General features: G+C 48.1%; 1 protein-coding gene across 1 annotated transcript in view; it reads right to left on the bottom strand.

The window, feature by feature from the left end:
- Positions 1-2,565, bottom strand: part of DBP (D-box binding PAR bZIP transcription factor) — a 28,924-nt gene extending 26,359 nt beyond the window's left edge. The window contains exon 1 of the mRNA XM_069946510.1: positions 1,923-2,565. Within this exon, the coding sequence (XP_069802611.1) occupies positions 1,923-2,085 (163 nt within the window). The 5' untranslated portion in view covers positions 2,086-2,565. The remainder of the gene's footprint in view (positions 1-1,922) is intronic.
- Positions 2,566-15,492: the final 12,927 nt, after the last annotated feature.

The raw sequence follows: 15,492 nt of genomic DNA, 5'->3' as shown, positions 1-15,492 counted from the left end.
TAGGGGGAGATTTTGTCAAAGGGTGTTAAATTTAGACTGGTGCAAACTACCCACAGCAACCAATCACAGCTCAGCTTTAGGCAGTGCTGAAAGGAAAGCTGAGCTGTGATTGGTTGCTGTGGGCAGTTTGCACCAGTCTAAATTTGACACCCTTTGATAAATCTCCCCCCTAGTATTCTTACATAAAAGATGCCATGTGAATATGTTAGAAAACCTCTATATGAAAACAGATTTGTCGAGCTATACAGTAGACTTGTAGGCCACCATGTTGTGGTTCTGTACAACTTATGGATACTTATTATGGTCCTGTCCGTGAGGCCAAAGGCATTGGATTTCAGCCTATGAACTATATTGTGGCCCATTCCATCTCATGTGGAGTGCCATACCTCAGTCTACAACTCTGCATCTATGAACATTGCCAACATATTTGAGATCCATGTGCATGAGGCCTAAGGTGGCATTAACATGTGTGATGAAAATTTACACTGAAGATTCCGCCATGCATGTGAATGGGATTTTGAAAATCCTGTTCACGTGCTGTGGAAATGAATTGTGGATTATGTGGATTTACCACATTTTAGTTAAAGGGGAAAGTCCAAATCTGAATCTGCATGTATATTAACAGTATGTTTATCAGGCAGGATTCTGCTGCAGGCAACTGTGCAATATGAACAGCCTTGCGTCTATGTGCAAATAGCACCCTATCTAGCTGATATGTTTTATTATATTATATTTATGATAAATATAAAATCAGTGCAGGTAAAATGTGAAATTTTTTTTTACATTTTGGAACGATTGCAATACCATTCTTGTTATTGCCAGCTACATTATATCTATAGTTCTCATGTCCACACTGAATCTCCATTGGCTAATGGGCTATTTGTCATTATGACATAGAGGGTGAGAAGAAGCAGATACTATTTCCGATCACCTAATCTGATGATGATGATGAATGCATGGTGTATTTAGGCTCCATCTACTCCTGGCAAGATCCAAGAAATGTTTCCCTCCAGCTAGCGCAGCATTGCTCCAATATTAATAGGATTTTAAAGGTTGCTTCTGTATGCTGGAATTATAATGGACCAAACCGTTTGGACTGCATTCTGCAATGGAAAACATGGGTGGAAAATGCACCAATGGCCCTGTCCCTATATATATATATATATATATATATATATATATATATATATATATATATGTGCAATTCTCATAAATAGTATGATATTGATGATATTGGTAATGAGCTGGGTGAACTGCAAAGGGAATGGCCACAGATAGATGGTAGGAAATGCCAACAAACTATGCCCATCCACAGATATTACATTGTCAGCTAACAGATATCTACCATGCTTGGTTATCATGATTATACAGGACCATATACAGTGTATCTTGAGTAACTGGAACAAATTCTCCCTCCTAGATAAAACCACATCTAGGTTTTGCATATGCAAATATCCTATAGGCCACTCAACATATACTCAACCGTTTGCATTTAAATGCTTCTAAGAATAACTTCCAATATATTTTCCCTTTGTAAGTTTGCCGATTTATTCAATGTAAGTCAACCTGAACGCCAGTAACATTGCTATATATACTAACAGCTGGAAACATCACTGTGAAAATGTGGATTTTTTTATATAGTGTTTATGACGGCTTCAGCCTATACAATACACGGAAAAGCAAGACTGTCTGGAAACAACATCAAGTATTTAGTGATACAAAAAAAATGATAAAATTAACACAAGAAGCTTCCGCACCAATGGACATATCACATGATACAATCTGACACTTGGCTGGAATAAAGCCAAGATAGATACATGCACAGAAGTTGGACTGACAGATATGCCATAACCAAATGGTTAGGTGGAACCCAAGCCCCAAGCCTTTACATTTTTGTGATTTCTCTCACATATGTTACTTACAATTGGTTAGGTCCTTTGCTCTGCGATCTTGCCCCTTGATGGGCCCTTGTAGCAAGCTCTTTAGGCTCACCATCCCAGACCCAGGTACCCCTGGCGTAGGATGCAGTTGCTGTTGGCCCTGGAGCTTCTCGTTGCCCGCCAGCTGGGCTGTTGGCCGTGCCATCTCCTCTTCTGACCCTTGCCGAAGAATAGTGACCACCAATGCTAATTCCTTGTATAGAACGTCTTCTTTTGCCCCAGATGTGCTGCCGATATTTAGTTCTTATCAGAAAGCTTTGCAAGGAAGGTTAAAAAAAAAAAAACCCTGAATATCGTCTCCAAGGAGCTAGCAGTCAGGATGGCAGCAGCTCAGCAGGCGAGGATGGGTCGCAGCTGGCATAGGATGCGCTGGGATGGGGGAGAGGACAGGAGTTCCCCCATTTCCTGATCAATGGAAAAGTGTTTGCTTATTTTCTTCTTTTCCTCTCCAGCAGTGAGAATAAAGGAGGAGTCTACAGCAGCTACATCCATGTACTGAGACTTGCTGGGCAGCCAATCAGCTCCGGAGTTCGCTGCGTTTTTTCTCTGTACCATTTATTTATTTATTTCGTGTTTCAGCTGTGGCTCTGCTGTATTGTCAATGCCGCCTGCCTCAATGTGTTTGTGTTTTCCAAGTTTCACTGGGATAGTCATGTGGCAGTGACATGGGGAGAGGCAGGTGGACCCTGACCTATTTTTGGCCAATCACAGCCCAGGCAGGAGGGACTTGACCCAGTTATAGCCAATGAGCGGCAGCGATGGGCGTGCTGATGAGGGTTAGGTACACATGGACGGGCATGTGTCACCTGGCTGTGCTCTCTGGGACGCTGATTAGAGGAGAGAGAGCTGATTATGTGTGTGTATGTGCAGGCATGTGTGTGACTGAGGAGGCAGCGTGTGTGTCTGCTCCTTAAAGGAGAGCTGCAGGCACATGCTCACAAAGACAAATAGCAGCCAGCATAGAGCAGCTAGCATTCTGCCACCAACACAACAAAATCAGGGGACTTCTGCCATTACCTCTCCTAATTCCTCTGCAAAGGTCTGCTTAGGTGGTGTGCCGACTGCCAGCGCTGATCACGTGGCACAGTGGATGGAGCCATTAACCCCTGAGCAGCCAAAGCGTTGAAGGGGAAACTGGTTTTCTTAGTAGATTCCTTTTAGGGTAAATAGACAAATGCAACGCCAGGAATGGATTTGAGAAGAGAAACCTCAGTCTTTTCTTTATGCGTTTCATCTAGTTATGATCTGTTCTTGGCTTTGTACTCAGAAACTGCAGTTACAAATCTTAATGTGTAAACACACTCTTAACCCCCTGGTTACCTTTATGTGTGCATAATACTGTATTACTAATCATATGGTAACCCCCTAGTCGCCAATGCTTTATGGCACAGTATAGATAACATATTTTGTTTTGTTGACTTTTTGTGCACCAATGCTTTACAACTGACATGGCTTTAGCAGAATTATGCTATGTTAATAAGCTGTCAGTGCTTAATAAGGGTTATTCTGGGAAAATGTTTTACTTAACATTTCTGTAATAAAGTATCAAGCTTTGTTAATATATATATATATATATATATATATATATATATATATATATATATATATATATATTCCCCTTACACATGCTCTCTGCTGCCACTAAAGGCTATGTCAGGAACTGCAGGGCTGTTGAAGCCCTGGTCCCAGCACAGTTACATATAGCTAGCGCTGCTTCATGCAGCATGAGTGATACTGAGCTTCCCCTGATGTTTGTTCTAATGCACATTAAGGGGTAATTCAATCAGGGTAAAAAATAAACCAGCTACAGAAGCATGCAGCATTGCTCACCTGTCTGTCCGAGTTCTGAAACTACCAAAAATCCATTTGTTTTTGGGTTTTAGTTTATTGTCTGCTTATTGTACTTCCTGGTCTCTCAGTACAGTTCTTATAATTCCGGGGTAAGGGAACCTTGTCTCTCCAGCTGTTGCAAAACTACAACTCCCATCATGCATGGACAGCCAAAGCTTTAGCCAAGGTTTTCTACCCCTGCCATAATGCATTGCCTTCCCTGTTCATCACAATCCTCCAAAACTGCCTACTCCCCTCTCCTCCCCCCAACACTACTGACAGTTCCCTGCCCAAAGTTGTTGCAGAACATCTAATTTCGCTGCAGACTATTGCACATCAATAATGTTGCATTCAGTAAGGATGATTCAGCCCAAGACAGTATGGTGGAATCACACTTCACTCTAAGGCTGTGCTCACACACACAGGGTTTTTTGATGCGTTTTGCCACAATGTCCTTGCTATTTTGCAGTGAGTTACACATTTGCAGTATAATGGTGCCATTTTCATAATTTTTGCATAATTCGCTGCAAAATAGAGGTAAAAATGAATCATAAACACCACAAAAACATGTGTGAACACAGCCTTAATGTTTAAATGAAGCTTTATATGTATCTTTATATATGACAGGGAGATGGTGATGTAGGCAGTAGGGGCTGGCAGAGAAACACAAAAACGGCATGTGGGTATGGCATTTTATGTTTCTCTATTGACTCTCAGCTAACATCTGGCCTCAGTGTGATTAAATACTCTACAAAAACAGGCAACTGGCAGCATATCCCAAAAACCTGAGGTGAACTTAAATGGCACTGTCATTACCAACAAATATTATTAAATCAGCAAGGGAGGTGATTTACTACATCTTTACAAATTACCAAATTTTCCATCAAATAAGACCAGTTTTTAACCCTGCAAAATCTGCTTAAAAGTCGGGGGTCGTCTTGTATGCTGGGTATGGTCACCAAATACGGTTGACGGGGCTCATAAACGTCAGCGGCTGCATTCCTGCCCCATCCGGCGACCACTATAAAAAAACAATCCAACTCACCTGTCACTCGTTCCCTGCAGCCGCGTGTCTCCTTTGTCATGTTCAGAGGAGACGCGCAGCGGCCGGAAGAGAGAAGCTGTCGGGAACAGATGACAGGTGAGTTAATGGTTTTTGTTTTTTTAAATGAGGGCCCTGCAGCCCGGGGGAGTCCGGCGGTGGTCGTGGTGGTGGTGGGGGGGGGGGGTACGGGGGACTACACTGCAGGCTCTCCCGGACCCCCAGCACCGCCGACTCCTGCAGGGCTCCCCAGCTGCAGCTAGTCAGCCACTTATAAATTATAGTCCGTATAGATTATAAATTAGAAGTGGCTGACTGGCTGCAGCTGGTAAACCCTGCTGTGGTCAATATTTTCTGGTGTATAAGACGACTTTGGAAGCCTTGAAAATCTTCTTAAGGGTACGTTCACACCTACCGCATCCGTAGCGGATTTGACGATGCGGATCCAGTACTGTGAATTTAAATGGGTCCCATACACACAGCGGATCCGCTGCCTGTATGGGACCGGCCCCTTTAACCCCTGTGCCGCCGGCCGTAAGCTTGCCCGCCCGCAGCCCCGACCCCCCGCCTGCACCGTCGGCCGCCCCGAGCACACATTACCAGCTCGGTGCCGCGGCTTGATTCAGGCTCCCGGCTCCCCTCGCTCCTCTTCAGCCAATGAGGGCTGCCGTGCACTGATGTGCTGAAGAGGAGTGAAGAGAACTGGGAGCTTCACACAGCCGCGGCACCGAGCTGGTAATGTATGCTCGGGGCGGCAGGCGGTGCGGACGGACAGGGGGGCCGGGGCTGCGGGCGGGCAAGCTTTCGGCCGGCGCAGGGGTTAAAGGGGCCGGTCCCAGACACGCAGCGGCAAATCCGCTGCGGATCCGGTAGGTGTGAACGTACCCGAAGGGTAGCTTCACACAAACTGGATCCGCAGCGGATTTCACGCTGCGAGTTTGCACTCGGCTGCCAGTATTTTGCAAACTCGCAGCGTGAAATCTGCTGCGGATCCGGTACGTGTGAAGCTACCCTGAAAGTCAGGGATCATCTTATACACCAGAAAATACTGAATTTATTTTACTGCCTCTTTTCAATAGGAAATACAATGTTATACATTTGGCTTAGGGTCATTTGCAGTAAGGGATGTCAGTTGCCCCTCTGCGGAGCATTTGTCATTTTTCCACCGTAGACTGTAGGAGGGAAAATGCCAGAAAACTCTAGATCTATATGTAAATTTGCATTTCTTCCTGCATCCCCCCCCCCCAATTCTTCAATAGAACAAGGTTACCTCATTGTAATGAATAATGATGCATTTACACAGAGAGATTTTTCTGACAGAAGCCAAAGCCAGGAATAAATTTGAAAAGAGGAGAAGTCTTTCCTTTATGACCTGTTCTCTGTTTATAGTCTGTTCCTGGCTTTGGCTTAAAAAATCTGTCAGATAAATCTCTCTGTGTAAATGCACCAATAATGTGCAGGGGATAAAACGCCAGAGATAAAAATGTCTATAGTAATTTACACTAAAATTATAAAACATCAGAAAAACAGCTGGTGTCTTTTGGGCCTTCTTTGTGCAACAGAATTTATTTATTTGTTCATTCATTTTTTTTGCCAATTCTCCTTTTATTCAAGATGTTCAACAAAATTAGATGCAATTTTTGGCTCCCCTTAATCCACGGCCATTTTACTGAAGTTGTGCCTCCTTTTTGTACCCATTGGAAGTGTTAATAAAGATGGCCTATCCATGTTTTACAGGCAGCATTAGGGCTGCATACAACTTCTTTAGCCACTAGTAATCAAATGCTGAACACTTGGGTTTGGATGAACCTGAGCTTGCTCAAGAATCACTGACCTCTAATTGTGACATGTGTTCTTTAAAAAAATGGTATATCGCTACTTTTTTTTACTGTAATCGGTCAGTGCCAGGAAGCTGGTGGCGCGGTCCTCCCTTTTGCAATGCTTCCTGGTTCCTGTGCTCGGTGCCAGTTTCTGTTCGAGCATAGGCTTCGAGCACTGGAGGCAGGCCGTAGCCACGCCCCCCACCCAGTGGCGATATCCCTCTTCCCCTCCATTGATTCTAATGGAGCCGCTTGACAGAGGGGAGGGGTTTTCGTCTCAGTCAGCTATTGACAAGTCCGTCTTGGAAGTGCTGCAGTCAGTGGGGGACACTGGAGATGCTGCATCAGGACATTGGTGGGAGCGTAGAGAGGTAAGCATAGACTCTTTATTATTTTTTATATAACTGCAGCCATATAGCAAACATTTGTTAATGCAGATTAAGACCTTAATGTCTTAAGTCTTACTGTAATGCATCATCATTTATGGTCTTTTATATTGTAACGGCAGGAGTAGTGGATCTGCTGAACTGCCATTAGCAATGATGTAGGCCGCACCAGGAAGAGTAGTCTAAGGGGCTGCTGATCTTCACCAGAGCCTGCCACAAGGTGGGTTTGATTTGCTGCAGCAGGCGACCCCCACGTCGCTAAACTAGGCTTGGCTTGCTAGCGGAGGCGGATGAAGTGCAGCTGGAAACATGTAGGCAGGAAGTCTGATAGGAACACAGCAGGAGTCACGTTTGGAACCAGCAGGAACCATGAGCAGGAATCACGGGCAGCTGGGACCACACACTAAGGTAGCATGCAGAGGCTCCAACATGTGAGCCAGGGCTGGAAACAGAGAGCATGCCAAAACCTAGAAACAAATTGAGGTCCCCTGTCTGAAATTATATTTGAGGCAGAGCATGCAACAGGAAGATATGCTGGAGGAGAAGACTGGTCAGACAAGGAGCGGTGGGCAAACCAGGAAGAGGCACAATATGGGACATCTTTGAAAACCGGTCAGTAACCACCCAGATGACAGTGATACCCGCTGAGGGAGGAAGTCCATGGCGATGTGCTCCCAAGCGTAATTTGGGATCTGCAAAGGCTGGAGCAGATCGGCTTGTTTTGGCCACAAGTGGTATAAGAAGCCACATAGTCCTTGATAACCTTGTAAAGACTTGGCTACCAGTAATGTTGAGAAGTCAACTGCCCTGCCTTTTGGATACCGGATGACCAGCGACAAAGGAAGCATGACCCCATTTCAGTATTTTTGTGCGAAGTGCAGGGTCTTTCCAGCAGGGACACTCTGCAGAATAGAGGAGGCAACAGGAACCAGGTGCTCAGTAGAAATGATGTTAGCATCTTTTTGCCCGAGGACATCAGATGCCTGTGAGAGAGCGTTGGCTTTTAAGTTCTTTTCTGCCGGATGGAAGTGGAGGACAAAGTTAAACCTGGAGAAGAAAAGTGGCTCGCTCCAGGATGCAGAAGCTTGACTTTTGCGGCTTGAGGACACCAGGTTGTTCCACAAGTGTGGTCCCAGTGTGAGCAGCAGCTGGTACCCAAGGACCAGACAGAGTACTGGACAACAGGTCGAGTATATGTGGTCAACAGGCCATGTTGTCAGCAAGAGAGTCAATTCGGTATCAGGGATGAGGCAGGAATCATAGACAGGAAAAGGATCAGGGCAGGAGGCTTTAAGACAGGTCAGGCAATCCAAGTCAGAAGGCGTAAGCAGAGAAATAGGTTGGGATACACAAAGAGTGAACAGAATTTACTTGGAATGCAGCAATGCAACAATGCTTAAAAAAGGAGGAGTGGGCAAAGAGACTTTAACCCTTTCACGACCTGGGGTCATTGATGCCTCAATGCCCGGATCGTTTTAGGATATCAGCCTTTGGGACCACTATGATCCCATAAGCTGATGTCCCTGTGTCTGCACCCTCTCCTCTTTTCCCTGCCGCTTTGACAATCTTGTGGCAGAGCTCACGGCCACGCACCCAGTGCGCGCCTGCCTTCCCTCCCTCCCCCCCGACAGCCTCTGTATCCAGAAAACTGAAAGCCTCAGGCTACCATCGGGGCTCTGCAATCATTTCCCAGAGCCCCGATGGACACCGGCAGAGAATTCTTCCTTTGTAGAGGGAGAATTCTCTGTAGGAGCCCTATAGATGCTGTGGTCGTGCTGACCGCAGTATCTATAGGGTTAACACTCAGCACCAGAGTGAGGCTGATGTCCCTGTGTCTGCCCCTCTCCTCTGTCTCCTGCAGCTTTTTCAATCTTGTGGCAGAGCTCATGGCCATTCGCCCGATGCACGCCCTGCCTTCCCTTCCTCCCCCCGCAGCCAGGAAATTGGAAGCCTGAGGCTTCCGGTTTTCATGGCTACCATCGGGGCTCTGCGATCATTTTGCAGAGCCCCGATGGACACCGGGAGAGAATTCTCCCTCTGTAGAGGGAGAATTCACTTTCAGGAGCCCTATAGATGCTGCGGTCATGCTGACCGCAGTATCTATAGAGTTAACACTCGGCATCGGAGCGCGGCTCCCATGCTGAGAGTTGTGGCGCAACCCTTAGCACCGGATCTCCTGCGTCTGTGCCATCCTGGATCGTAAATTAACGTAGCTGCAGCATCAGGCATAGGCTGCAGCGACGTTAATTTACTGTGGAGCGGTGGGAGGAGGTTGAGTAGGTGCAAGAGAAGTTTGATTGACAGAAGCCACCAGCAGGTGGAAACAAGCTGGTCCTATTAATCCAGAGCAGGCGGCCTGGTGGGCAGAGGTATCATTGCAGCAGACTAGCATCGCTGGGATCAGTGTACCGCAAGCTCTGTAGCTGGTCAGAAGATGACAGGTTCTCTTTTCATATTATATTGTGTGGTCTGGTCCATATCCTGTTTTTTGTATATTTGATAAAGATTTATTGATTCATTTTTCATAGGGTGTGCAGTCGTGCTTTTTTAATAAAATTTTTGGCTGTTGCGTACCATATTAGCTTGTCCTCTATGGTAGGTGGTGCCCACCCTCATTTGGCTTTACTTCAGTGACATGTTACAGTTTCTGCTTTTCTAATAAAGGTGATTGTAGCATAAGAATGATAAGTCTGATGAAGCTAAAGTTATAGTTATCAAATAGTTCTGTAGATTACACATGGCCTACGCCCAGTTTACTTGTATGTGTGTTTTGAAACCACCTTAGAGAAAAAATGTTATAATTACACATAGTAACTGTTAGTCATAGTAACTGTTAATTCTTATTACATAACATGAGTATATGTGAATAATTTCAGTGTATTCATAATTACCGAACCCACATATTTATTGTTCATAGTTATCTATTACGTTTCCTGCTACCTAGGAGAACAAAAATGTATGGAAACAAATGGAGCCATGGCCTCTAATTTCTCTGCCTTCTCTCTTGTAATACCTTTACGCTCTCTGTAAATATATGTAGGATGAACATTAGATGTTAAGTAAGAAAAAATGTGTCTTTGCATAAATCATTATACTATGTATGTCATTTTGGTGGAGTCGGCACATTTTGTGCCGCTTTTGTTAAATTGTTTAATGCAATTTCCCCCACTGAGATACTTAGAAAGGAACATGTGATACATGTGTAGGTTGTCATTTGGTACATTGCTTTAAGTTTTTTATATGAATTGACTGGCACCAGCACAGGGAAGCTGGTGCTACGGCCTGATTCCTGTGCATGGTGCTGGTCTATTCCCGGGCACAGGCCCGGCCTGAAGCACTGGTAGCAGGCACGTCTGCCCCCAGTGTGACGAAACGCCCTCCCCTCTGTGATACAGCTACACAATGAATAGAGCCGTGTCACAGAGGGGAGGGGTGTTCCTCACACTTGGGGCCGGAGGGCCTGCCTCTAGTGCCTCAGACCGGGCCAGCGCCAACTTGTAGCTGGGAATCTTGAGTTGGACATATTTGGCCGAGAGCCAGACTTTGTCACCTATGAGTAAATTTGTGGCAGGTCTTCTTCTCTTATCCGCCTGGTCCTTCATGCGGTCAGATGCCTTGAGCAAAGATTGTCGAGTCTGTTCCCAGATCGACTGCAGGTCAGACAACAATTCCTCCACGGCTGGGACCTCGGAGGATGGAGAGAGAGGCAGAGGAGGACGAGGGTGACGCCCATAGACCACATAGAAGGGTGACTTGCCTGTGGAACTCGAGTCTAGATGGTTGTAGGAAAACTCTGCCCATGGAAGCAGACTGGACCAGTTGTCCTGGCGAGCAGAGACGAAGTGTCGTAGATAATTGCCAAGGACTTGATTGACCCTTTCCACTTGCCCGTTGGTCTGGGGATGATAGGCTGACGAGAAGTCCAGCTTCACTTGGAGTTGTGAACAGAGAGCACGCCAGAATCTGGAGACGAATTGTGAGCCTCTGTCTGACACAATATGAAGAGGAAGGCCATGTAGGCGGAAGATATGCTGAAAGAACAACTGGGCCAGACGAGGAGCGGATGGTAGTCCAGGAAGAGCCACGAAGTGACACATTTTGAAGAAGCGGTCTGTAACAACCCAAATAACAGTGTTACCCGCAGATGGAGGCAAGTCTGTGACAAAGTCCATGTCTATATGGCACCAGGGACGGTCTGGAACTGGCAAGGGCTGTAGTAGGCCGGCAGGTCTTAGACGGGAGGACTTGTTCCTGGCACAGATGGTACAGGAAGCCACAAAGTCCTTGACATCTTGAAATAGGCTGGGCCACCAGTAGTGGCGGGAGATCAATTGCCCGGTCTTTTGAGTTCCCGGATGCCCGGCCACCAAAGAGGAATGACCCCACTTCAAAATTCGTCTTCGAAGTGCAGGGCGCACATACTGTAGGTCTTTCCGGGAGGCACTTTCTGAAGAGCAGAGGTGGCGACTGGCACTAGGCGATCGGGAGGTATAATGTGGCAAGGGGATTCCTCTTTCCCCATAACATCAGAGGCTCGGGAAAGTGCATCGTTTTCACGTTCTTCTCAGCCGGACGGAAATGAATGACAAACTTGAATCGTGAGAAGAAGAGCGACCACCTGGCCTGCTGGGGATTGAGGTGTTGGGCCGATTGGAGGTAGAGAAGGTTCTTGTGGTCCGTGTAGATGTTTACCGGATGCCTAGCCCCCTCTAGGAGATGACGCCACTCCTCCAGTGCCAACTTAATCGCCAAGAGGTCACCAATAGTATAGTTCCTCTCGGCAGGGGAGAAAGTCTTTGAGAAGAACCCACAGGTTCTGGTCTTGCCTGATGCGTCCCTTTGCAAGAGGACGGCTCCAGCGCCCACTGATGATGCGTCGACCTCAAGTGAAAACGGCTTGGTGGCATCCGGGCGGACTAGAGCAGGAGCAGAGGCAAAGGCAGACTTTAGGCTAGTGAAGGCTTGCTCGGCCTCAGGTGGCCAATGCCTGGGATCCGCCTTCTTCTTAGTGAGAGCCACGATGGGTTCGAACAGGGTAGAGAAATGTGGGATGAACTGCCGATAGTAGTTGGCAAATCCTAGGAGGCGTTGGATAGCTCTGAGTCCCACAGGACGTGGCCATTGGAGAACAGCTGAGAGTTTGGCTGGATCCATTTGTAGACCCCGGTCGGAGACAATATACCCAAGAAACGGAAGGCTGCGCTGATGGAAAACGCACTTCTCCAGCTTGGCGTACAAATGATTGGCCCGTAGTCTTTGTAGGACCTGATGTACTTGTGTCACGTGAGTCTGCTGGTCAGGGGAGAAGACCAGAATGTCGTCAAGATAGACGATGATGCAGACATAGAGGAGGTCACGGAATATGTCTTTGCCGAATGTCATGACCAGGAATTCGTAGTGCCCATCTCTGGTGTTAAAAGCAGTCTTCCATTCATCTCCTTCACGAATACGGATTAAATTGTACGCTCCCCTGAGGTCCAGCTTAGAGAAGATCTTGGCTCCACGGAGGCGGTCGAATAGTTCGGGGATAAGCGAGGCCCCGGTAGTCTATGCATGGGCGGAGAGAACCATCCCTCTTCTGCACAAAGAAGAATCCTGCGCCAGCAGGGGACGTGGATTTGCGGATGAAACCCTTCTGTAGGTTCTCCCGGATGTAGGAGGACATGGCCTCAGTCTCGGGTACGGAGAGAGGGTACACTCGACCTTGTGGAGGAGAAGTTCCAGGAAGGAGGTCTATGGGACAATCATACGTCCGGTGAGGGGGTAGAGAGTCCACCTCTTTGGCAGAAAAGACGTCAGCCAAGTCTTGGTATTCTGCCGGTAGGCCGGGTAGAGGCTTAACGGAGTCCGGTGACATCATAGAGCACTTGGGCTGAGGAGGCTTCAGACACCGGTTAGGACAGTCCAGACCCCAACTGAGAATCTCCCCGGTTCTCCAGTCTAGCTTAGGGGTATGTAATTGCAACCAAGGGAGGCCCAGCAGGATGTCGGAAGAGGAATGACGCAAGGCGTAGAAGGAGATCTTCTCCTGATGTAAGGTGCCCACCTGGAGGACTAGAGGTGCAGTCTGGTAGTGTACAGCTTCGGTAAGAGTCTCGCCCGTGACCGAGGAGATAGACAGGGATCGGGCTAGCTGGGTCACGGGTAGCCGCCATCTTTGCACCAATGTGGCTGCAATGAAACTGCCTGCAGACCCAGAGTCGATGAAGGCAGTAGTCTGGTGCGTTTGTCCTGAGGGTGTCTGGATGGACACTGGCATAGACAACCTTGGAGAGGTAGCATTCAAACCTAGGGAGGCCTCTCCTACCGGACCTAGGTGCGAGCGTTTCCCGGGCGCTGAGGACGTTGGGGACATCTCTGCCGGGAAGTGATCAGAGCCACCGCAATAGAGACAGATTCAGCTCCAGTCGGCGAGCTCTCTCATCAGAAGTCAGGCGAGCTTGTTCTACCTGCAGCGGAACTTCAGGAGTTAACTGGGGTACTGGCGTGACTGGTTTCTGGAAAATCGGTGGCAGCCGGTGATGGCGACGGGGCAGACTTAGTCGCCGTTCTTGCCGGACCTCCTCCTCTCTCTCAGAAAACCGGTTGTCGACTCTGGTAGCCAGTAGAACGAGATTGTTCAAGGAGGTAGAAAGGTCTCGGGCAGAGAGCACGTCTTTCACCTGACTGGACAGGCCCTTCTTGAAGGTGGCTATTAGAGCAGCCTTATTCCAGTCTAATTCTGCAGCCAGGGTGCGGAACTGGATGGCGTAGTCGCCAACAGAGGAACTCCCTTGAGAGAGATTGAGAAGCGCAGTCTCAGCTGAAGATGCACGGGCAGGTTCCTCAAAGACGGAGCGAAACTCGACCAGGAAGGTTCTGAAATTGGCAGCAACAGGATTGGAGCATCTCGGTCCCACAGCGGCGTGGCCCAAGCCAGAGCTCTACCCTCCAATAGGCTGATGATGAAAGCCACTTAAGAGCGCTCGGTGGGAAACTGACTACTTAAAAGTTCGATGTGCATGGTGCATTGAGTCAGGAATCCTCTGCACAACTTGGGATCGCCTCCGTATTTACTCGGGAGAGCCAGTCGAAGTCTCGAAGAGGCTGCAGGAGGTGATGGGTGCAGGGCTGTAGTATGCTGCTGTAAGGCGGCCGTCAGTTGCTGGATCTGCTGCGACTGTTGCTGGATTTGTTGAGCCTGTTGGGCGACCACTCTGGCTACGTCACGGACATCAGGCACCTCGCCGGGATCCATGGTTGGAGCCTACTGTAACGCCTGGAGTTGTGGATCCACTGAACCGTCACTAGCGATGGCACTAACCTCACCAGGGAGCGGAGTCTAAAGGGCCGCTGGTTTTCACCAGAGCCCGCCGCAAGGCGGGATGGACTTGCTGCGGCAGGCGACCCCCCAGGTCGCTACCCCTGGCTTGGTTGCTAGTGACGGCAGGCGAGGCATGGCAGGAACAGTAGGCAGGAGATAGTGCAGGCAGAGGTCTGTAGGGGTAATCGCAGGTGGCAGGCAGTGCTCAGGAACAATGGGTAAGCAGCGGACAGGGACTAGGGACCGGGACAGCGGACAGAGACTAGGAACAAAGACTGAGGTCAGGAACAACAGGGAGCTGGGCCAAACGCTATGGGAAGCATGTAGAGGCTCCAACACGAGGGACAGGGACATGCTGGGATTTATAGGGAGTGATTAGTGCAACTTCCAATTATGGGCGGACTGGCCCTTTAAATCCGAGACAGCCAGCGCGCGCGCGCCCTAGGAGGCGGGGCCGCGCGCTGGCTGGCACAGACGGAGACAGGAGCGGGGCGAGGTAAGACGCCCATCAGGGCCGAACAGGTAGCAGCGCCGGGTCCCTGCACATGGACTCCGGCGGCTGCATGGGGCAGAGAGGGGTCGTGGCGGCGGCCCGGAGCACGGGACGCCGCCGTGGCCGTGACAAGCAGGTCCTAAATGACCGTCCATAACTTGGCAACAATCCTGCTCTAAAATAAAGTACAGGCAAAAATACAGGACAAAAATTCAGGCAAAAGACGACACAGTATGAAATGGTGAGACCATGACGAACAAGGTACAAGGGGGGCAAGCCTCAATAACAGGCAGAAGGTCAGAACCAAGAAGGAAATGAGGCACAAAGTCAGAAACAAGCAAAAAGTCAGGATACCAGAAATATACTGAAAGGCTGAATGTTCACTGAATGTTCAAGCAATATCAAAAATATTGAAAAGGCGGCCGATTTCCATATTTAAAAAAAACACGTCTGTTTTTGCCGAGATTTAACTGACTGCAATAGCAATGGATTGAAGTCAATGGGAAGACTGACGTCCAATGCACACAGAGTATTGAATAACGGACGTTTTTACCGCGGGCGTCAAAATAATTAACATGATTATTATTTTCGGACGTCTTTTGCAAACAGTGGACGTTTTTATTAGTAGTTCACACATGGTTTTTCTTTTTCCACTGTTCTTTCTCTTTTTTTAGGGTG

This window comes from Dendropsophus ebraccatus, chromosome 12 (assembly GCF_027789765.1).
Source record: "Dendropsophus ebraccatus isolate aDenEbr1 chromosome 12, aDenEbr1.pat, whole genome shotgun sequence".
Lineage (NCBI taxonomy): Eukaryota > Metazoa > Chordata > Amphibia > Anura > Hylidae > Dendropsophus > Dendropsophus ebraccatus.
Note: the sequence above shows the minus strand (reverse complement) of the source record. Positions and strands in the feature narration are given on the sequence as shown.